General features: G+C 38.2%; 1 protein-coding gene across 1 annotated transcript in view; it reads left to right on the top strand.

Annotated features, from left to right (window-relative positions):
- Positions 1-22,422, top strand: part of MTPN (myotrophin) — a 76,346-nt gene extending 53,924 nt beyond the window's left edge. Inside the window, 1 exon segment of the mRNA NM_203362.2 lies at positions 21,623-22,422. Coding sequence (NP_976238.2) covers positions 21,623-21,709 — 87 coding nt within the window. The 3' untranslated portion in view covers positions 21,710-22,422.
- Positions 22,423-24,186: the final 1,764 nt, after the last annotated feature.

The following is a 24,186-nucleotide window of genomic DNA, read 5'->3' as shown; positions in this document are numbered from 1 at the left end:
ATAAGGGTAGTGTCATCTGCATATCTGGGGTTATTAATATTTCTCCCAGCAATCTTGATTCCAGCTTGTGCTTCTTCCAGCCCAGCGTTTCTCATGATGTACCCTGCATAGAAGTTGAATAAGCAGGGTGACAATACACAGCCTTGACATACTCCTTTTCCTATTTGGAACCAGTCTGTTGTCCATGTCCAATTCTAACTGTTGCTTCCTGACCTGCATACAGATTTCTCAAGAGGCAGGTCAGGTGGTCTGGTATTCCCATCTCTTTCATAATTTTCCACAGTTTATTGTGATCCACACAGTCAAAGGCTTTGGCATAGTCAATAAAGCAGAAATAGATGTTTTTCTGGAACTCTCTTGCTTTTTCGATGATCCAGCAGATGTTGGCAATTTGATCTCTGGTTCCTCTGCCTTTTCTAAAACCAGCTATCTGGAAGTTCATGGTTCACGTATTGCTGAAGCCTGGCTTGGAGAATTTTGAGCATTACTTTACTAGCATGTGAGATGAGTACAATTGTGCAGTAGTTTGACCATTCTTTGGCATTGCCTTTCTTTGGGATTGGAATGATAACTGACCTTTTCCAGTCCTGTGGCCACTGCTGAGTTTTCCAAATTTGTTGGCATATTGAGTGCAGCACTTTCACAGCATCATCTTTCAGGATTTGAAATAGCTCAACTGGAATTCCATCACCTCCACTAGCTTTGTTCGTAGTGATGCCTTCTAAGGCCCACTTGACTTCACATTCCAGGATGTCTGGCTCTAGGTGAGTGATCACACCATCGTGATTATCTGGGTCATGAAGATCTTTTCTGTACAGTTGTTCTGTGTATTCTTGCCATCTCTTCTTAATATCTACTGCTTCTGTTAGGTCCATACCATTTCTGTCCTTTATCGAGCTCATTTTTGCGTGAAATGTTCCCTTGGTATCTCTAATTTTTCTTGAAGAGATCTCTAGTCTTTCCCATTCTGTTGTTTTCCTCTATTTCTTTGCATTGATCGCTGAGGAAGGCCTTCTGATCTCTCCTTGCTATTCTTTGGAATTCTGCATTCAGATGCTTTTATCTTTCCTTTGCTCCCTTGCTTTTCGCTTCTCTTCTCTTCACAGCTATTTGTAAGGCCTCCCCAGACAGCCATTTTGCTTTTTTGCATTTCTTTTCCATGGGGATGGTCTTGATCCCTGTCTCCTGTACAATGTCACGAACCTCCGTCCATCGTTCATCAGACACTGTCTATCAGATCTAGTCCATAAATCTATTTTTCACTTCCACTGTATAATCATAAGGGATTTGATTTAGGTCAAACCTGAATGGTCTAATGGTTTTCCTCACTTTCTTCATTTTAAGTCTGAATTTGGCAATAAAGAGTTCATGATCTGAGCCACAGTCAGCTCCCGGTCTTGTTTTTGCTCACTATATAGAGCTTCTCCATCTTTGGCTGCAAAGAATATAATCAGTCTGATTTCAGTGTTGACCATCTGGTGAGGTCCATGTGTAGACTCTTCTTTTGTGTTTTTGGAAGACAGTGTCATGACCAGTGTGTTCTCTTGGCAAAACTCTTATTAGCCTTTGCCCTGCTTCATTCTGTACTCCAAGGCCAAATTTGCCTGTTACTCCAGGTGTTTCTTGACTTCCTACTTTTGCATTGCAGTCTCCTATAATGAAAAGGACATCTTTTTTGGGTGTTAGTTCTAAAAGGTCATGTAGGTCTTCATAAAACCATTCAATCTCAGCTTCTTTCCACCTAGGACAAACAAAACAAGAAGTGATTACTCTTCAGATAGCAAGAGCACAGAGCATTGTTCCATATTTCTTATTCCCAAAACACTATGCTGTAGGTCATTAAGACCTTAAATCTTCTACTTAAATAAGTTCCTGAAAAGCTGGCTTGATTTGAATATATGATAAGCCATTATATGTTATCCCAGAAGGGTCTTCATAGATATATACTATATTGCTGAATTATCGGTTATAAGTTGAGTTTCCTGACTTTAAAGTAGTTTTTAATTTTATTTGTGCCTGTAATTTTGTCCTTTGATTATATCTGAGCCTTATTTTTGTAGCTAAATAAGTGACATTCAGAGGTGGCTATATTGATGGCAAACCAATTGTAACCATGTAGAGCTGTTATTTTAGATCAAAGAAAGATTTTCTTTTTATCTTTTTGAAAGCAACACATTACCTTTTTAAAGCAATGTAATACAATGTAGTCTTGTTTTTGTTTTTTTTTTTCAAAATTAATTACATTGATTTTATTTTTGCATAAGCTTCTTAATGGATACCCAGTAGTTAACAAAATTTTTAAAGGAGGAAATTGTGCTCTTTCAAAAATCCTTAATTAACTAAAATAAGGCTATTCCATGGTCTAGTGCATTTATTTAAAGTCCACTCAGAGTTTATATTATGTAATCTGGTTTGTCCTGCTTTTTATCAAAGTTAGAATCCTTATCAATTACTATGAATTCATTTGAAAGTACATAGTTTAGAAGTTTTCCAGATTTGTTGACAGCTCTAATATACAACTTGAACAACAAAGGTTTGTATTGAACCAGCACACTTACATGCGGATTTTTTTCAGTAGTAAATGCTGAACATACTGCACGATGATGCATGGTTGGGTGAATCCACAAATGCGGAGGAACCACAGATACAAAGAGCCAACTATAAGTTACAAATGGATTCTCAGCTACACAACTGTATTATTCCACTGGTACATCATTAGCATAAGGGAAAAGCCAAAATAATATTTTAAAACTCAATATGATCACAAGTAATGATAAAAACAAAAGAGTTGCTAGAATGTATAAAATCAAACCACATGATTTGATTTTATATTTAAATCAAGCTATGCCATTTACTGGACAATTTTAATTTTAATGCAGTGGAAGATGAAGTTATGACACAAGTGGGAATTTAAGATATTTAATTCTTTATTATCCATATAGCAAAAAAGGAAGCTAACATCTATGGAAAATATAACTTTTGTTCATGTAATCTCCAAATACATAAGGTGACAATAAAGGAAGTTAAACAACTTCCTAAAGTCTAACAGAAAGTAATGGAATCAAGATTTTTTCCAAGATATGACTCCACACATGTTCTTTCTCCTTGAGAGTTCATTTTCAGACTTATCATTATGGACAATTATGAGAAATGATTATATTTTTGCAGGTAAAAGCTGTTGGCCTTATTTTTTATTGTTACACTCATGATTGAAAAAAAATGTAGAAATCAACACTTGTGAGCCTTTCACTTCAAGACTGAGGTCTGAACATATGCCAGAGTATCCCCCTTTAGTCCTCTGATAATAGAAAAGAGGTTTTTTAAAATAAATGAATTGACATCTGCTTTAAACCATAAGATGGGATTCATGAGACAATAAATTATCCTTGAGAGACAGAAAGCAGGTGATATAAAGCTGAAGAAGGCATTCCCAAATATAAGCAAGAGAGGACTGTTGCAAGTTAGGAGTCGATCCAAGGCAGCTTGAAGCCCACAAGTGGTCAGCACCCAAGGAATAAGCAAGAAATTACTATGTGAATAAAAACAAATATTGAAATATAAAATGATCATGAATGTTTAAAAGTATAAGCTAAAACTGTAGAACTACTAAATAATACTAAATAAGATTCAAGGAAAATGAACAAAACTCCTGGTACTCACCAGATCCAGAGTACATGAGAAACAGTGGTTTGGTGAAAGGAGACAGATGAAACAGATTAAAAATTCAGGCTCCAGAAGCATCCTGGGGAATAGAGTAGTCTTAGGGAGTAAGAAGCCCGAGTGAGGGTATGAAACAGAAGTGGCAGCTGACCCGCAGTCACTAAAACGATCAAACCTAATAGACTTCGACCTAATGTTATGAAAGCAAAAACAGACCATGTAAGCACCTGTCATTTTAAATTGTAATTATCTCACAGTTGAATAAGATTTTTTTTTTTTTTTTTGCCTGAAAAAAAACAGGAAACTTTTGGAATAAAAGATATTTAAAAGATGTATAAAAATACTGACTTCCTGACTAAAATCTCAAATGCCTGAATAATAGTAATGTTGCAGGCACACATTATGTAGAAGAGAGTTAATCACAGAATGATACTCTCGAACTATGTTATGGCTGATGGATATTCATAAGTCTGAAATTCATTTATTTTTCACAGTTACGTATAATTTGGCAGCATCTTAATTTCTATGTGGTTTAAAAAACAGTTCTCTGAGAAGTAATTGTTTGCCTGTAACATTAATACACTTGATCAGGCTAGACATTTCCTCTTAATATTAACATTTTCTCTAATCTAGTATAGTATTTAATATATATCAGATTTCTACATTTATACTTACTAAAATTCTTTATAATTTATGTAATTCTTTTGATAATAAAAGATTTTAAGACGTCTCCTTGTTGCCTTAATTCTAAGGAAAACTGTCTCTAAATAATCCACTCTAGGGTATTGTGGGGAAAAGGGAAATACTTAACATCAAAGTAAACATTTATGTTTACTGTCATTTAGAATTCAGACAGACAAGTATTCATTACTCTTGTGTATGTTTATACTCTGTCCCTTATATGCGATATACTACTATTAAAAATGACCACTCAACCTCCTAGTAAATAAGAATTCTTTTAAACAAATAAAGAAAAGGCACCCTAGCATGAGAGAATCACAAATCTTATAATATTTAATGAGTTTTTAAAATATAATTACTGTTTTATTCTTACAGAATCAAACTGGCAATATACTTATTATTATAAGTTCATTTGTTGGTAGAGACATTTAGCATACTAAGCTATATCTGAGAGAGAAAAGTCCAAAATAAACTTGGCTTTTTTGTTTTCTGTTATTTCTCTGCTTTACACTGTGTCACAGAATGTACCTCCTTAGGATGTCTCCTGTAACCTTTCAAGAGAAATATGTAACCACTGATGTTTGTGCAACTTTGATGCACAGCTGATTCAGACCACTCTATGTTCATTGTGTGGATAAATGAGTGAAAAACAGATTTACTCAATGGCCTTCCTTTTATAAAAAGGAAGTTAAAATGATTAACATCTTATGTACAACTGCTGTAGAGAATAAAAAGTACTAAAACTGCTAATATTAGAAAAGCATCTTACCTGATAATACTGAAGATTTTGCTCAATATGTTTTCTATTCTATGCTGTACTTGAAAAAACTCAAGCAGCCAGTTGATAATAAAATTTGCATATCCCTCTCAAATACCAGCATTGTCAAAAGAGGTGTCTGTGGTACATTTTCTGTTGCTTGAATTGAGAATCAAGATACAAGGGCTTAGAAGTCCACCCCTTTTCAGCTTAAACAAGTAGATGTATGGTAGGTAGAAACATTTTTTTACTCAAATTACTCACTGTTCCACTCCTGGTAAAATCTAAACAGTTTTGCATATTCTCAAAGCACACATACTATTGATTATTGCTTTAACCCCCAAAGTTCTTTTCCATGTAACATGGGCAAGTTTAGTTTTAAAAAAATTTTAGGACTAGTGACCTACAAAGAACTGAGCAATACCTTTTCTGAATTGCCTTATTTTAAGAAACTGCATGAGGAAAGAACTAGCAGGCTTGATATAGCTAGAAAAGTGCCCCCAGATGCTGGAGAAACCAGTTGTTATACTGTTTTGATACACCTTACAAATCTCATCCACAAGTATGTCCTTTGTAAGCTTTTTTTTTTTTTTTTTTTTACCTATTTAGCTCTTTCAGACTGGAGTGCATTGTTATTTTAGATAGTTTCTGTTAGTGACATAAAGTGTGTCCTGTGATGTCACACGCCTCCAAGTTTGGCTTTCAGTTCTTAATAACTTTGTGGCTTTAAATAAATTCCTTATCGTCTCAGCCTGAATGTTCTCTTCTGAGACATGGGGCTAGTACTTACCACATAGAGTTGATGAGAAGGTAAATGAATTAACTCCTAGTTAAAATAGTACTTATACCTAAGAAATGTCATTTAAGTGCTTTACATATATTGATTCATTTAATCATCACAGTAATCCCATGAAGTGGGTACGATTTTTAATCCCCCATTTTACAGATGGGGAAACCGAGGCACCAAGCATTGGGAACCTTTCCCAGGATCGCACAGCTCATTAGGAGGAGAATGAGGATTCAAGCTCCACTACTTTGACACCAGAGCTGTAACATAAGAAGAAATCCAAGACCATTATATATGCAGCTGAAAATGAGCTGTGGTCACTGTCTCCAAATGAGAAGTACAGCGAAACATAGAATGTCTCATTGCTCCGGGGGTGGAGAAGGGGCTTCATTTGTTAGCTTTTGTTATGTAAATAGGTTGGGGTGGCTACTTTTCTCTTGAAGAGTTAATCGAGGTTATAAGAATCAGTTTTTTATTTTTTTCAAACTAAAAGGTTAAAATAGCAACACAGCCTACCACATAAATTAGAAGTCCTCGCAAGTATAGTCGTTCATATTGTCGTTCATTGTCATGCCATTTCCTGTTGCTTGTTTAGCACATTGTTTAGAGAGGCAGACGGGGTGCATGGCCCTGAAGTTAGCAAAGACAGATTTAATACCTGGTCCTATGACTTCCCCGGGTTTGATTCCTGGGTTGGGAAGATCCCCTGGATAAGGAAATGGCAACCCACTACAGTATTCTTGCCTGGAGAATCCCATGGACAGGGGAGCCTGACAGGCTACAGTCCACAGGATTGTCTGAGTCGAACATGACTTAGCGACTAAACCACCACCTGTGACTTCACAGCCAGTAAAGCACAGTTAGCAGATAATTAAAGACTGTGACAAATACTCTTAAGAGAAGTGGAGTTCAACTGTAACAAAACTCCTGCTACAGAGATTTAAACAAGAAAGTGGCTTCCCCTTTTTGTGGCTGAATAATATTTCACTGTTTAACTCATTTTTAAGAGAGATTAACAATTTTTGATGAAGGACTTTGTGCAGAGATCATGTAAGCCTTACCATTTTATGTAAAGCAAATAAAACATCGGCAAAGAGGTCACACAGCTACTTTGGGGTAGAATTGGGATTCACAGGTTCAGTATGTCCTTGATCCAGACCACCTGCTTGATTTTTTTTTTTTTTTTTGAAGTGTAGCTGTACAATGTTGTATAAGTTACAAGTGTACAGTATATTTTTTTAAATTGAAGTATAGTTGATTTACAATATTGTGTTTCAGGTGTACAGAAAAATGATGTGATTATACATATATATGTGTATATCTGTTCTTTTTAAATTCTTTTCCATTATAGGTTATTATAAAATACTGAATATAAACCCTTGTTTATATATGGTAGTGTGCATCTATTACAGTTTATCCCTCCCCTACCCTTCCACTTTCTATGTCTGTGAATCTGTTTTTGTTTTATATATAAGTTCATTTGTACTGTTTATCAGATTCCACATGTAAGTGATGCCATATAATGTTTGTCTTTGACTTGCTATATTTAGGATAATCTCTAGGTCCATCCAGTGATTCACAATTTTTTTAAGGTTATATTCCATTTATAGTTACTATAAAATATTGGCTATATTTTATATCCTTTCCATTTGTGACAACATAGAGGGACCTTGAAAGCATTATGCTGAATGAAGTAAGTCAGAGAAAAACACCATATGATCTTACTTAACGTGGAATCTAAAACAAAACTCACAAATACAGAGAACACATGATGTTGATGGTTGCCAGAAAGGTACAGGCTTACAATTATCAGATAAATAAGTCCTGGGGATGTAACATAAAACATGGTAACCATAGTTAACAATACTGTATTATACATCTGAAAGTTATTAAGAGAGTAAATCGTATACTTCTCATCCTAAGGAAAAAACTTTGTACCTCTGTGTAGTGATAGATGTTGACTAGTCTTATTGTGGTATCATTTTGCAGTATATCCATATATCAGATCATCTAGTGTCATGTTCTATGTCAGTTACATCTCAAAGAAAAAGTGGCCTGAAGGTATGACAGTCCAAGGCTGAATGACTGGCTCCCCTTGTCCTTAGCATCTCACACTCTCTTATCGCCTGTCTCCCCTAGTCCTTACTGTCTAAAAACAACTAAGGATTCTCTTGTCCCTGGGGCTTTATGGAGAAAGAAAGCTGTCCACAGGAGAGGCTAGCTCTGTGCCAGAGGGCAGCTTACAGCTTTAAGCGAGTCTGGGGATTCAGTTTCTTCTCTGTAGGGGAGGAAAGTACAGAAAAAAAGGGGACTGTACTAGACTTTAGATAAGCCAGGCTACAGTGTCAGCCTTGAAGTGTGGTCAGCAACATGCCCTTGCATACAGGAGGAGAGAAGCCAAGCCAAGTCACTGTCTGGAAAATTCCAGAAGGGCTTCACAGAGAATAGCAGTTGAATAAGAGTTAGTTGAGTGGTTAAAGGGAGAGGACAAAGAATTGCTTTGTTCCTTTACATTTTAAGAGTCTTGTGGGACATTTAATACCAGATATATTCATTCAGGCATTCATTTTGTATTTGATTCTGACCCGCTTTCTTTCCAAAAGTGAGTTGAATATATCAAACCATGGTTGCTAAGTTGTTATATAGTGGTTATATTCTATCAGTTCAGTTCAGTCGCTCAGTTGTGTCCGACTCTTTGCAACCCCATTAATCACAGCACGGCAGGCCTCCTTGTCTATCACCAACTCCCGGAGTTTACTCAAACTCACGTCCATTGAGTCAGTGATGCCATCCAGCCATCTTATCCTCTGTCGTCCCCTTCTCCTGCCCCCAGTCCCTCCCAGCATCAGAGTCTTTTCCAGTGAGTCAACTTTTCGCATGAGGTGGCCAAAGTACTGGAGTTTCAGCTTTAGCATCATTCCTTCCAAAGAACACCCAGGGCAGATCTCCTTCAGAATGGACTGGTTGGATCTCCTTGCAGTCCAAGGGACTCTCAAGAGTCTTCTCCAACACCACAGTTCAAAAGCATCAATTCTTTGGTGCTCAGCTTTCTTCACAGTCCAACTCTCACATCCATACATGACTACTGGAAAAACCATAGCCTTGACTACATGGACCTTTGTTGACAAAGTAATGTCTCTGCTTTTTAATATGCTCTCTAGGTTGGTCATAACTTTCCTTCCAAGGAGTAAGCATCTTTTAATTTCATGGCTGCAGTCACCATCTGCAGTGACTTGGAGTCCAAAAAAAAAAAAGTCTGACACTGTTTCCACTGTTTCCCCATCTATTTCCCATGAAGTGATGGGACCAGATGCTATGATCTTCGTTTTCTGAATGTTGAGCTGTAAGCCAACTTTTCCACTCTCCTCTTTCGCTTTCATCAAGAGGCTTTTTAATTCTTCTTCACTTTCTGCCATATGGGTGGTGTCATCTGCATATCTGAGATTATTGATATTTCTCCCGGCAATCTTGATTCCAGCTTGTGCTTGCTTCTTCCAGCCCAGTGTTTCTCATGATGTACTCTGCATAGAAGTTAAATAAGCAGGGTGACAATATACAGCCTTGACGTACTCCTTTTCCTATTTGGAACCAGTCTGTTGTTCCGTGTCCAGTTCTAACTGTTGCTTCCTGACCTGCATATAGGTTTCTCAAGAGGCAGGTCAGGTGGTCTGGTATTCCCCATCTCTTGAAGAATTTTCCACAGTTTATTGTGATCCACACAGTCAAAGGCTTTGGCATAGTCAATAAAGCAGAAATAGATGTTTTTCTGGAACTCTCTTACTTTTTTGATGATCCAGCGGATGTTGGCAATTTGATCTCTGGTTCCTCTGCCTCTTCTAAAACCAGCTTGAACATCTGGAAGTTCACGGTTCACATATTGCTGAAACCTGGCTTGGAGAATTTTGATTGTATTCTATGATCTGTGGTTATAGTCTAAGGTTGTAAAACAGTGTCTGCTGCTGCTAAGTCACTTCAGTCGTGTCCAGCTCTGTGCAACGCAACATACAAAGAAACATCCACCAGTGTTGTGTGTGTATTTGTATCTAAATGCTAATTTTTTAATTAATTTGATAAATTTTTCATTGAAACACAGCTGCTTAGTATTCTAACAGTTAATCAGCATAATTATAATTATCTTTGCCACAAAAGCCTTTTGTCAATATAATATCAGATAACCTCAGTACAAGTTTAAGAATTTCAGTCTTAAAATGTTACTAATCCAGTTTTTTGGCCTATTTGTCCAGATTAAGAACTGGTAGTATAAAGCAGAATTGTAAGAAGTAGATAAAGATATGCTCTTGTTGATTCATGCCAGCATACCTTATCTTTTGGCTACATTGTAAACTATTCTATTGAAGGGCAGAGATAGTATGACTTTAATTTTTTAAAAAACATTTCCTATAGTCTGTGACTTACTGTCAAATAACACCATTTGCAGCAACATGGACATACCTAGACAATGTCATACTGAGTGAAATTTTAAGTCAGGCAGAGGAGGTGAAATAGCATATGATGTCGGTTGTATGTGGAATCTAAAACGAAATGATACAAATGAACTTACGTACAAAACAGACTCACAGACTTTGAGGACGATCTTATGGTTGCCAGGGCTGGGGCAGTGGAGGGGAGGATGGGGAGAGGGTAGGTTTGGGATGGACATGTATACACTGCTATAATTAAAATGGATAACCAACAAGGACCTACTGAATAGCACAGGGAACTCTGCTCAGTGTTACCCGGCAGCCTGAATGGGAGGCGAGCTTGAGAGAGAATGGATACATGTATATGTATGGCTGAGTCCCTTCCCTGTTCACCTGAACTATCACAGCATTGTTAATCAGCTACACACCAATACAAAATACAGAGTTTAAAAAATAATGCATGATTATCTAAAGCTATAACTACACACCAATACAAAATACAGAGTTTAAAAAATAATGCATGATTATCTAAAGCTATAACTTTTGAAAAAAATTAAGAAATTTCTTGTGAGACCTTAAAGCTTTTTTACTCCCTAGAATGACAAATGACCTCTCTTTCTGCTGAGGCCACTTAACTTGGCCGTAGCATCCTTTTCGTCCTCCAGGAAACTTGATCATGACTTGAATCATGCTGTAAATGTAAGATGAACCTAGTCCTGATCTAGTCTGTTATTACATATAGTAATAGTCTATATCAATTAGTTTTAAAAGCATTTACTTTTTATAGTATTTTATTGCCTGTTAGACACTGTGCAAGGCTTTGTGAACTTAGCAACTGTTAAGCTTAGTACTGGTGTCAACATATTTGGTAAAATGTAAAACAAGGGCATTAAAGTGTTTTGATCGCTGTGGCAGGAGTTTATATGTAACCCAGCAGGGATCTAAAGGAAGGAGAGGTCACATGTCCTGGGAGTCAGAGGCCTAGTGTGATATAAATAAGAATGTCATTGCAACTTCAGGGACCACAAATGTAGCTTCAAAAAGCAGTTGACACTTGAGTCCTCGAAACTTAGTGTCCAGGAATCGAATAGAGAACTGCATTACCTTTCAAAGCAGAAGCATCAGTGTGAGAAAAGTCACAGAGGCAAGAGAGACCTGACGTGTTAATGCATTAGAGTAAGGGAGATTGTTCAGCACAGCTGCAGCATGGGATTTAACAAGAAATTTAGCAAGAGGTGGGTAGTGAGCAGATTATACCTTATGTATCACATGATTTATCTTGTTTTCTCCTGTGAGGATGCCATTAAAGGCGTTTATGTAGGTGAGTATTACAATCAGACTTGAATTTTACAAAGATCACCCAAACAGATGTATGGAGTCTGAGTTAGAGTAGCAGGAAAATTGAAAAAAGAAACTATTGCATTAGAATTTACATATGAAAATACTGAACTGAGATAGTAGCAAGGACAGGTGGGAAATTTTAAGAACATTATTGTCTAAAGACTTAGTGACTGATTACATGTGAAGCAAGCAAAAAAAAAAAAAAAAATGCATAGTATCTCCACATTTAACATGATAGAGAATGTTCCAGATAAAGAAATAAGTTGGTAAAAAAACATTATGGATTCACTTTAGGAAAGGCTCCATTTATAGTATTTCTGGGACTAAAGTAGGTAAGTCTCAGTGTGTGTGAGTGGTGGGGAAAGCTTTAAAGATCAGGGTAGACGTTCAAAATGAATACATAAGTCAGAAGTTAAATCATAACGTGGATGAGATCTGGCAAAAGCATACTGAGCAAGTGGTGAAGATGCCTGCCAAAAACCAGAACCATGGAGAATCCAGCATTTAAATAAAGTTGAGAGAAAGTAAAGGGGAGGAGGGTAGAGTGGAAGGAGTAAGAAGGAGAGGCAGGCTAGACAGAATTTAGAAATAATATTCCAGAGTATTTTCAGGACAGCATAGGTTAGGGTGCAAATTGCCTTTCATGTCCAGTGTTTACTCTTCTTTTAAAAAGAGAACCTTCATGTTTTAACTTGGTGCATAGTGGCGGCCTAGCTAGTACTTGCATCTCAGTTTGTCTTGCAGTGGCTGGGGCTTTGTGTCTAAGTTTGGCCCGATGGGGTGTGCACAGATGTGTGCCATTTCTAGATCACCTAACATATGAGGCCACTTGCTACGGACTTCACGCCCACATCTAGCAGGCTGGAAGCAGATGTGGAGGTGAGCACACTAAGTATTACTGTTCTATGAGAGAGAAATAAGTTAACTTAGTTTAATTCATTGTGCTTTAGCCTCTGTTATAGCAGTTTAGCCAAACAGATAGGATAAAAAGTTGTTATTTGTAAATGAATGAATAGGACTGAGGAAGAACTCAGCTGTGGATCTCCTGACTCTGTCATTTGAGAGGAGTGCACAGGGTTTTGATACTGGAACAGTAGAAACAAAACTAATCATAGTAGTCTGCCAGGTGCCACAGTGAGCAGTGTTTACCCAGAAGTAATTTTTAATTAAATTTAATTGGAGGCTAATTACTGTACAATACTGTGGTGGCTTTTGCCATACATTGACATGAATCAGCCACAGGTGTACCTGTATCCCCCATGTCAAACCCACCCCCGTCCGCATCCCATCCCTCTGGGTTGTCCCAGCGCCCTGGCTTTGAGTGCCCTGTTTCATGCATTAACCTCGGACTGGTCATCTGTTTCACATATGGTAATATACATGTTTCAATGCTGTTCTTTCAAATCATCCCACCCTCGCCTTCTCCCACAGAGTCCAAAAGTCTGTTCTTTATATCTGTGTCTCTTTTGCTGTCTCACATGTAGGGTTGCCGTTACCATCTTTCTAAATTCCATGTGTGTGTTAATATACTGTATTGGTGTTTTTCTTTCTGACTTTACTCTGTATAATAGGCCCCAGTTTCATCCACCTCATTAGAACTGATTCAGATGTGTTCTTTTTAATAGCTGAGTAATATTCCGTTGTGTATATGTACTGCAACTTTCTTATTCATTTGTCTGCCAGTGGACATCTAGGTTGCTTCCGTGTCCTAGCTATTGTAAACAGTGCTGCGATGAACATTAGGGTACATGTGTCTCTTTAAGTTCTGGTTTCCTCAGTGTGTATGCCCAGGAGTGGGATTGCTGGGTCATATGCAGTTCTATTTCCAGTTTTTTAAGGAATCTCCACACTCTTCTCCATAATGGCTGTACTAGTTTGCATTCCCACCAACAATGTAAGAGGGTTCCCTTTTCTCCACACCCTCTCCAGCATTTATTGTTTGTAGACTTTTTGATGGCAGCCATTCTGACCGGCGTGAGATGGTACCTCATAGTGGTTTTGATTTGCATTTCTCTGATAATGAGTGATGTTGAGCATCTTTTCATGTGTTTGTTAGCCATCTGTATGTCTTCTTTGGAGAAATGTCTGTTTAGTTCTTTGGCTCATTTTTTGATTGGATCATTTATTTTTCTGGTATTGAGCTGCATGAGCTGCTTGTGTATTTTTGAGATAATTCTTTGCTTTCAGTTTTTTGCCATTGAAGATAATGTTTGCTGTGGGTTTATCATATATGGCTTTTATTATGTTGAGGTATTTTCCTTATGTGCCTGCTTTCTGGAGAATTTTTATCATAAATGGGTGTTGAATTTTGTCAAAGGCTTTCTCTGCATCTGTTGAGATAATCATATGGGTTTTTATCTTTCAGTTTGTTAATGTGGTGTATCACATTGATTGATTTGCAAATATTGAATCCTTGCATCCCTGGAATAAAGCCCACTTGGTCATTATGTATGATCTTTTTAGTATGTTGCTGGATTCTGTTTACTAGAATGTTGTTGAGGATTTTTGCATCTATGTTCATCAGTGATATTGGCCTGTAGTTTTCTTTTTTCATGTGGCATCTTTGTCTACCCAGCAGTAATTTAAGCATTGTTTTTATATATTAACTGTAAATTTCTATCAGTATTCAGGACCAGATAGCTTTACTGGTGAGTTCTACCAAACATTTAAAGAAGAGTTAATATCAGTCCTTCTCAAACTCTTCCCAAAAACATCAGTACAGATGGGACCGCTTCCAGTCTCATTTTACAAGGCCAGCATTTCCTCATCCAAAACCAGACAAGGATGCCACAAGAAAATTGCAGGCCAGTATCCCTGATGAACATAGATACAGAAATCCTCAACAAAATGTCAGCAAACCAAACTCAGCAATACATTAAAAGTTTCATACTCCATGATCAGATTATTCCAGGGACACAAGGACAATTCAGAATCTGCAAATCAATCATTGTGATATAATGCAATAACAAGGATAAAAATCATATGATTATTTCAGTAGATGCAGAAAAAGCATGGGCATAATTTAACATTCATTCATAATGAAAACACTCAATAAATCAGATAGAGAGGGAATATACCACAGCATAACAAAGGCTGTATTATGACCACAACCTGTATATCATACTCAACTGCGAAAAACACAGCTTTTCCTATAAGATAATGAACTAGATGAGGATGCCCACTCACACCACTTACTTAACATAGTACTGGAAATCCCTAGCCAGAGCGGTTAGAGAAGAAAAGAAATAAAAGGTATCCAATTTGAAAGGGAAGAAGTAAAATGTTCTCTTTTTGCCAATGACACAACATATATTATAGAAAACCCTAAAGACTCCACTAAAATAACTTAGAACTATTCACCTAATTCAGTTAAGTATCAGGATACAAAACCAATATCCAAAAATCTGTTGTGTTTCTATATACTAATTACAAATTATAAGAGAATTTAAGTTCCACTTAAAATAATTGCATCAAAAAGAATGAAATACCTAGGAGTAAATTTAACCAAGAAGGCAGAAGACTCATTCGTATGCTGAAAACTACACTGATGAAATATATTGAAGAAGACACAAATAAATGGAAAGATACTTTGTGCTCATGCATTGGCAGAATTAATATTGTTAAAATGTCCATATTGCCCAAAGAAGCTTTAATGCTGTTCCTATCAGAATTCCAATGGCAATTTTAATAGATTAAACAGTGCTAAAATTTGTATGGAACCACAGCAGATCCTGAATACTCAAAGCAATCTTGAGAAAAAATAACAAAGCTAGCGGTGTCACACTTCCTGATTTCAAACTGTATTACAAATATGTAGGAAGCAAAATTGCTCCCCAGGTGACCCAGTGGTAATAAATCTCCCTGCTGATGCAGAAGACACAGATGTGAGTTCAATCCCTGAGTTGCGAAGAGTAGGAAATGGCAACCCACTCCAGTATTCTTGCCTGGGAAATTTCACGGACAGAGGAGCCTGGTGGGCTATGTCCATGGGGTCACAAAGAGTCGGACATGACTGAGCATACATGCACAAGAAGCAAAACAGTACAGTACTGACATAAAACCAGGTACATAGATCAGTGGAACAGAAAATAGAGAACCCCAAAATAAACCTGTGTGTGTGTGTGTGTGTGTATACACACATGAAATTAAAAGACGCTTGCTCCTTGGAAGAAAAGTTGTGACCAACCTAGACAGCATATTAAAAAGCAGAGACATTACTTTGCCAGCAAAGGTCCATCTAGTCAAAGCTGTGGTTTTTCCAGTAGTCATGTGTGGATTTGAGAGTTGGACTATAAAGAAAGCTGAGCACGGAAGAATTGATACTTTTGAATGTGGTGTTGGAGAAGACTTTTGAGAGTCCCTTGGACTGCACAGAGGTCCAACCAGTCCATCCTAAAGGAAATCAGTCCTGAATATTCATTGGAAGGACCGATGCTCAAGCTGAAGCTCCAATACTTTGGCCACCTGATGCAAAGAACTGACTCATTGGAAAAGACCCTGCTGGAAAAGATTGAAGGCAGGAGGAGAAGGGGATTACAGAGGATGAGATGGTTGGATGGCATCACCCACTCAGTGGACATGAGTTTGAGTAAACTCTGGGAGTTGGTGATGGACAGAGAAGCCTGGTGTGCTGCAGTCCATGGGGTCACAAAGAGTCGGACATGACTGAACGACTGAACTGATACACACACAGTCAACGAATTTACCGTTAAGCAGCTAAGAGTATACAATAGGGAAAGGACAGTGTGGTCCATTAATGATATTGAAAAGTGGACAGGTATATGCAAAAGAATGAAACTGGACCACTATCTTACAACTACACACAAAAATTAACTCAAAATGGATTAAAGACTTTAAAATAAGACCTGAAACCATGGAACTTCGAGGAAAAAAACATGGATGATAAGCTCCTTGCCATTCATTTTGGTGATAAGTTTTTGAATTTGGCACCAAAAACAAAACCATCAACAAGATGAAAGGGCAACCTATGGAATGGGAGAGAATTATTTGCAAATCATATATATGATAAGGGGTTAATAACCAAAACAGAATATTCACATAACAGGAAAAAAACTCAGTTAAAAAAATCTTATTTTAAAATGGATAGAGGATCTGAATAGACATTTTTTACAAAAGATATTCAGATGGCCAGCAGGTACATTAAAAGGTTCCTCAACATTAGTAATCATCAGGGAAATATAAATCAAAACCACAATGAATTGTCACCTCACGCCTATTAGAATGGCTGTTATCACGGATATAAGAAACAGTAAGTGTTGGCAGGGATGTGAAAAAAAGGGAACCCTTGTGCACTATTGGCTGGAGAAGGCAATGGCACCCCACTCCAGTACTCTTGCCTGGAAAATCCCATGGACGGAGGAGCCTGGTGGGCTGCAGTCCATGGGGTCGCTAGGAATCAGACACGACTGAGCAACTTCACTTTCACTTTTCACTTTCATGCATTGGAGAAGGAAATGGCAACCTACTCCAGTGTTCTTGCCTGGAGAATCCCAGGGACGGGGGAGCATGGTGGGCTGCTGTCTATGGAGTCGCACTGAGTCGGACACGACTGAAGCGACTTAGCAGTAGCAGCAGTGCACTATTTGCAGGGTGTAAGTTGGTGCAGCCTCTGTGGAAAACAGTATGGAGGGGCCTCGGGAATTAAAAATAGGACTACCATATGATCCAGCAGTTCTACTTCTGGGTGTTTATCTGAAGGAAACAGAAATCCTAACTCAAAAAGATATCTGTACCTTGTGTTCACTGCAGCATTATTTACTGTGACCAAGACTTGAAAATAACCTGTGTGAATAAAGAAAATGTGATATATGTGTGTGTGTATATATACACATACACACTGCAATGGAATATTATTCAGCTATTTAAAAAAAGAAAATCCTGCCATTTGTAACAACAGAGAGGCCTTGAGGGCATTGTGCTAAGTGAGATATATTGGACAAAAACAAATACTGTATTATCTCATTCATATGAATCTCAAAACTCATTTGGGGGCAAGGATTGGGTGAAGGTAGAGAAAGTATCTTACAGAGCAGAGATACTGTCAGAATTGATGAAACAAGAAGCACAGGTTTAAATAAACACATCACACATTTACAGAGAAACAAAACTGCTGTTTTTAAGTGTAAGAAATCGGGAGGGTCTGGGGTAGAAGGTGGTAGTGTGCTAGAGCCGCATCTGCGTGGTGGGGAATCAGAAGGTAATATCTGAAGTTAATAACTCCAGTGGCATGAGTGTATTAGAGCCATGGACGATCCCTGGGACTAATAACGATTGATTGAAAATGGTTTCCTCGAGGAAGGGTTGAGATACTAAGAAATATCTTAAGTTCTCCAATCAGCTACCAAAAAATCATTTTCTTTTAATATCTTTTTCCACATTGACAGAACTGCTCTATCATTTTTAGAAGAACTGGTTTGAGTTCATTAAATTTATCCCTAACATTTATTTTTGATGCTATCATAAATGGAATTGTTTTCTTGGTTTTATTTGGAAATTTTGGATATTAAGCCTTTTAATAATACGAAATGTCCCTCTTTGTCTCTGGTAATACTTATCTTAAAGTTTTTTTGTGTGGTTTAAGAGTCACTCCGTTTCTCTTATGCTTACTCATTTATTTTTAAAAGCGATACATGCACATACATATTTAGGACATAGAGAGTAGATAGAAACACTAGAATGTTAATGTTGTATCTGGCTTATAGAATAATGAGTATTATGGGGGCTTTTTTGGTGTGTCTTCTGAGTTCTGTGATTAGTTTGTGTTATAATTAGGAAAAAAGAGATGGCATATATAAAATTTTAGATACTTTTATCAGCTAGATTTTTGGGGTTGCAAATAGCAGAATTTGACTCTCACAAGTAGAAGATAATTGGACTAATCATAGAATCAGTTGGCAAGTTGGAGTACTGGGCTGAGAAGAGGCCAGAACTATGCCAGCTGTGAGACTTTAGATAGGAGAGACTTCTCTGCTGCCTTTTCTGGGTGACGCCACAGAAATAAGTGAGCTCTGACTTCTTGTTGCCTTTCTTTTGCTCTCTTCAGTCAAGATTCAAAATCCGGAAGTGAGTGTCCTGCTCTGATGGTTGGCAAGAAAAGTACCTGGCACCTTAAGTTATAGTTTGAGGAGTCCACACAATAGGGACAAATGATTCCCTAGAATGAAATTAGGATGCTGTTATCAAAAGAAGGGAAGTGAACTCTGGCAGCTAAAAAGCAACAGATGTTCACTGTGATATTTGACTTTTTGTTAATGCAGAATTACAGTTTACAGTGCTAGTCATAAAAACAGTTACCAATAAGAATAATTGTTTTGTTAAAAATAGAACCACCATATGATCCACTTCTGGCCTTATAAGCCAGACAAAACTATAATTCTAAAAAAGAGACATGCACCCCTCTGTTCACTGTTTACAGTAGCCAAGACATGGAAACAGCCGAAATGTCCACCAACAGATGAATAAAGATGTGGTGCATATATTACGGTGGAATACTCTTGAGTCATAAAAAGGAATGAAAGTATGCCATTTGCAGCAACATGGATGGGCCTAAAGATTGTCATACTAAGTGAAGTAAATCAAAAAGAGAAAGACAAATACCATATGATATCACTTATATGTAGGGTCTAAAGTATGACACAGATGAACCTGTCTGTGAAACAGAAACGGACACAGAACAGACTGGTGGTTGCAAAGGGATAGTGATGTGGAAGAGGGATGGATTGGGAGTTTGGGATTAGCAGATGCAAACTGGCATATATAGAATGGTGAACAATACGGTCCTACGTAAACCATAATGGAAAAGAATATGAAAAAAAATGTATATACGTATAACTGAGTCACTTTACTGTGCAATAGTAATTAACACAACAGTGTCTTTCAGCTAGACTTCGGTAAAAAAAATTTTAAAGAATTTGTTTTGAATACAACTGACCCAATTATTGTCACTTAACCTGTGTTGGCATGCTCGCCACTGAAGTTCTCACTTGCAGATTTCTCTGTCACTTGACTGTAAGTTCCGTGTGTCTCATAGTGCAGTTAAAATCACTTAGAAAAGGAGAAAGCAAACCTTTATATTCGTAATGGGGAGGACTTTGTGATAATTTAACACTTGCTAGAATTTCTGTCATCTCCTTCCTGGCTCACCTAATCAGCTTGTACTTACTCATCAAGACCCAGCTCAAGCATTACCTCATCCAGAAAGACTCTTGCACACTCCTACCTCATCCCATTCTAGTTTATGGGCCACTCACCACTGTGCATAGTGCTCTTTTTGTTCTCATCCCATTGTATCATAATTGTTCATTTGTTTGTCTCTCACACGAGCCAGACTGGCAGAGTGTATCTTGTTTTTCCTTTGATTCTCCAGCCCCTACGCCTAGGAAGTCCCATCGAGAGAGGAGCCTGATTGGCTACCATCCCTGAGGTCACAAGAGTCGGACACGACTTAGTGACTGAATCACCACAAGCCCCTTACACAGTGTCTATACATCAGACAGTCAGTAAATATTTGTTGAATGATTGAATGGGTTTCCCAGAGAAAGGGGGCAGGGCATTCCCTATGGAACCCAGCAATGTAAAGGTATGGAATGGTTTAGGAATGGTGAGACATTCTAGAGGATTAGCACATTGAACGATGAATGGGAGGAGAGACTGGTGAATTTGACTGACTTTGGTCTCTACATGACGGTGTACTCCAAGTTTAGACAGTTCTGTAGGCCTCAGGAAGAGGAGAGACTTGGCAATGGAGGAGGACAGGACACTAGAGGTTATTTGATGAATACATCCTGGTTGGGCTGGAGCTCTCAGAGCACCCTCAGATGGTGGAGTGTTGCTGGCACAGGGAGTTAGAGAGTTCAGACACAGTTTGGGAGCAAATTCACCTCCCGTGCACCAGGCACTTGTTTAAATACTGGGGACACAGTAGTGGATAATATGAATAAGATTTCTACTTCCCATTGAGTTTTTATTCTAATAAGGGAAGATGGATAAGAACAACAGACACCAACCAAAGCATATGTACACATTCTCAAAACTGCAGTGCCATGTTGGAAGTAAAATGTCCAGAACAGCACTCTCCTCCTGAAGCACAAGGGAGCAAACTGGAGAGACTCTCTCTGGAGTGTAGCAGGGACCCTCCCTTCCTGGCTTACATTCCAGTCCTTTACTGCTCAGTTTTTGGAAGTATAATGACCAGTGTCATACATGTTCTTTAGGAATTTGTCTAAAAGATTTGTAAGTTCTAGATTTTAAAAATATGTGTGTAATATTTATACACTCTCCAAAAAATGTTGCAAAGAAGAAAGTGTTGTCACAGTAATGCTTTTTTTAGCAAAAGTGTTCTCTCCCCACCCTCATTATATACTACACACAGGGATCTTCCTGTTTAAAACTTAATTAGTTAGGTATTATAAGTAATACCTAACCAGAAGGCCATGGCACCCCACTCCGGTACTATTGCCTGGAAAATCCCATGGATGGAGGAGCCTGGTAGGCTGCAGTCCATGGGGTCGCTAAGAGTTGGACATGACTGAGTGACTTCACTTTTCACTTTCATGCATTGGAGAAGGAAATGGCAACCCACTCCAGTATTCTTGCCTAGAGAATCCCATGGACGGAGAAGCCCGGTAGGCTGCAGTCCATGGGGTCGCACAGAGTCGAACACGACTGAAGCGACTTAGTAGTAGTAGTAGTAATTATAAATAAAAACCAGTCATTGCCTATGTTATTGGCAAGTTGTGTTTGTAGTTTGTATATTTCTAGTGCAATATAGTGAAAAATAATCTGATATTTTTACAGCTTCATCTGTATCCTTGACAACTGTTTGGGGGTTTTCCTTCAGTGGAACAGATTCCAGGAGCAAAGAAGTTTTGCATGTGCCAACTAATCTAGCCTTTCATTCTCTTCTCTTGGTTGTAGGCTTGTTTAATGATAAAGGCTCTTTCCTCTGTTTTCCAGGGTGCCGATAAGACTGTGAAAGGTCCTGATGGACTGACTGCCTTTGAAGCCACTGACAACCAGGCAATCAAAGCCCTTCTTCAGTGATGGACGGATGGGCTAACAGCTCTGGAAGAATGACTCTCCTGTGGCCTCACACTGCTGCCTGTCTGTCTGTTACTCTCTATCTGCCAGCTTCTTCAGCTAAAATACTTTTAGAGGGGTGAGGGGAGAGAGAAATTCATAACAAATCAGACTACCAGGAACAAAATAAACAATGTTTGGGAGGAGAGGGAAAAAACAAGATCAGGCTTTTACTAGGATTCCTGATCAGGTCAGCCTCTTTTCCATTTCCAGTTTAAAAAAAAAAAAAACTGATACCCATGGGAGAGCAAAGACAAAACATACCGTTAATATTTGACCTTTTCAGCTCCCTGGCTAATTTATTAGATTGTGTTGAGGGTCTGATTATACCAAGGCCAACTATATATTTGGTAGCCCTATCTGTGTGAGCAGTAGTGGCTGCTGTGACGAAACTTAGGGTGCTGAGACAAGCAATTAGCTCTAGCCTTCTGCCTTAAGATGCACTCTAGTGGGGATTTCCCAGCGTAGTTACGAGCGCTGCCTGAGGTTGGTGACCAAATCTCCCCTGGTGACTTCCAGCTTTACATGAGAGCTCGGTTAAGGCGAGGGGGCGCACACTCCTCTGCTGCTGGACGGCTGGACTTTGGGTTTCCTCTCCCCCTTCACATGGATTTCATGTCTCTTTAGGTAAAACTGACTAGTTTTATTTATAAAATCTCAAATTTTGGAAGTCTAAAGGAGAAATCATTCCAGTCTGCTTTTTTTTTTCCCTTCCTCTAGATTCAGACATAGAACATTGAAACACTTTCCAACTCTCGCTGGTAGTAAAAGGGGATTTAAAAATAGAATCATAGCCATAAGCCTGTTAGATACAGAGAGAACAGTTGTCTTAGTACCTATGGATTTTCTTCATTTGCTGTTTGAATAGATTGGCCTCACTTCTGTTTGAAGAATCAAGGAACATTCTTTTGGAATGCCTCTCTCAGACCCACCTTGGATGCTGATTACTTACTGCACCAAAGCTCTCACTGGGGTGAGATTTACTGTTCGGACCAGTTTAACCCCATCTCTTAAAAATACGCATGTCACCAGGTTGCCCAGAGCTGTTGATAGGCTTCTGCTGAATGTATGCCAGCCCACCTGCCTAATATATTTTTGTTTCTTTTCTCTTTTATGCACTGCATAAAATGGGACACCTTCAAATTATATTCTGTATTTTTAAAAATACAGTGCCCTAAAATGGTGTTCTGACCTGCAGAAAATAGACACATTTTCTAATGTTTATTTCTTGAGCAGTACAGCTGATTAAAACATACATATACCCTTAAATTTGCTGTCCTGCATATAAAATAAGATTCATTTGACTTGCCATCCATATATGCTTACTAAAAATACTAGCATTTTTCCTTAGCCATGTCATGCAATAATTGAATGTACCTCAAATTTTTAAAAGTGGGGGGAGGGTGGGTTAGGGACTTGTATTCAGATTGTGGTTAATAAAGAATTAATGACAATTTTTTAAGGCCATGTAGCATCCTACAACAGGGTTAAACTAGTACCAAGAATAGTCAGCCTGGCCAATAACAAATCTTACCAGTTGCTGATTGGTTGGTTGATGTGTGGGTTTGTTTGTGTGTGTTTTTCCCTGGTGAACCCTTTTTTTATCCTGTGGCTTTTTCACTTAAAACTAGCCTAACCCTGGAATTTTCCTGCGTCCAAGAAAACAATCACAGAATACTGGTTTAAATACTTTGATACCTGTGGCTAATTCTGCTGTCTTGATGCAGGCTATTAGAGTTGGATTAGAAGTCAGTAATTAGTGCTTTATGCCATCACTGAACTGAAACACAGTGATCCTCGCTGAAGATGGAGGGCACTCTGTCAGCGTGTACTGTCAGCGTACAAGGTGTTCTGGTATCTTTGTTTTCGCTTCTTGGCATACTGCTGTTTAAAAGGCTCGACTTTTACTCTCTACACAGTTTTCACCTTTACTTTCCGAGTGTTTTCTGTAGTGGGCTACTGTAGAGAGTGTGCTGTTCTATCATTCCTAAACCTGGTCTGCTTCCTCCAGTCACTGGTCCAGAGACCATGTGACTCTTTGTACAGTTTATCCTGGTGTTCCCTGTAATGCAGTAGAGGCTACTTTGCCTTCCCTCTTCTTTCTCAGCCATTTTGTAAACCCCGTAATTATGAAGCGGTTGCTTGAGAAAATAACAGATAAACATAGAATAGACTGACCAAGATGGTTTAGAGTTTGTTTTTTTTTTTAACTAGGTTATTTATAATGTATTTCTGAACCACTTGGCAGAGAAATTTACAACACTTAATGTTCATATTTTGAGTAAAGAAAGCTAAAACCTTGTCTGCTTTTTTGGTACTACATGCATTAGTAAAAGGTTAAGTTTTGTTCTCCACTGCAGTAATATTTAACATCTCAGAAAAAAATCTTGCATGTTCTGTAGTTTTGTATTAAGTCAGTCTTTTCATATGCACTATTTCAA

This window comes from Bos taurus, chromosome 4 (genome assembly GCF_002263795.3).
Source record: "Bos taurus isolate L1 Dominette 01449 registration number 42190680 breed Hereford chromosome 4, ARS-UCD2.0, whole genome shotgun sequence".
In the NCBI taxonomy this organism is placed as follows: domain Eukaryota; kingdom Metazoa; phylum Chordata; class Mammalia; order Artiodactyla; family Bovidae; genus Bos; species Bos taurus.
The sequence above is the reverse complement of the archived record's forward strand: the minus strand, read 5'-3'. Positions and strand labels throughout refer to the sequence as shown.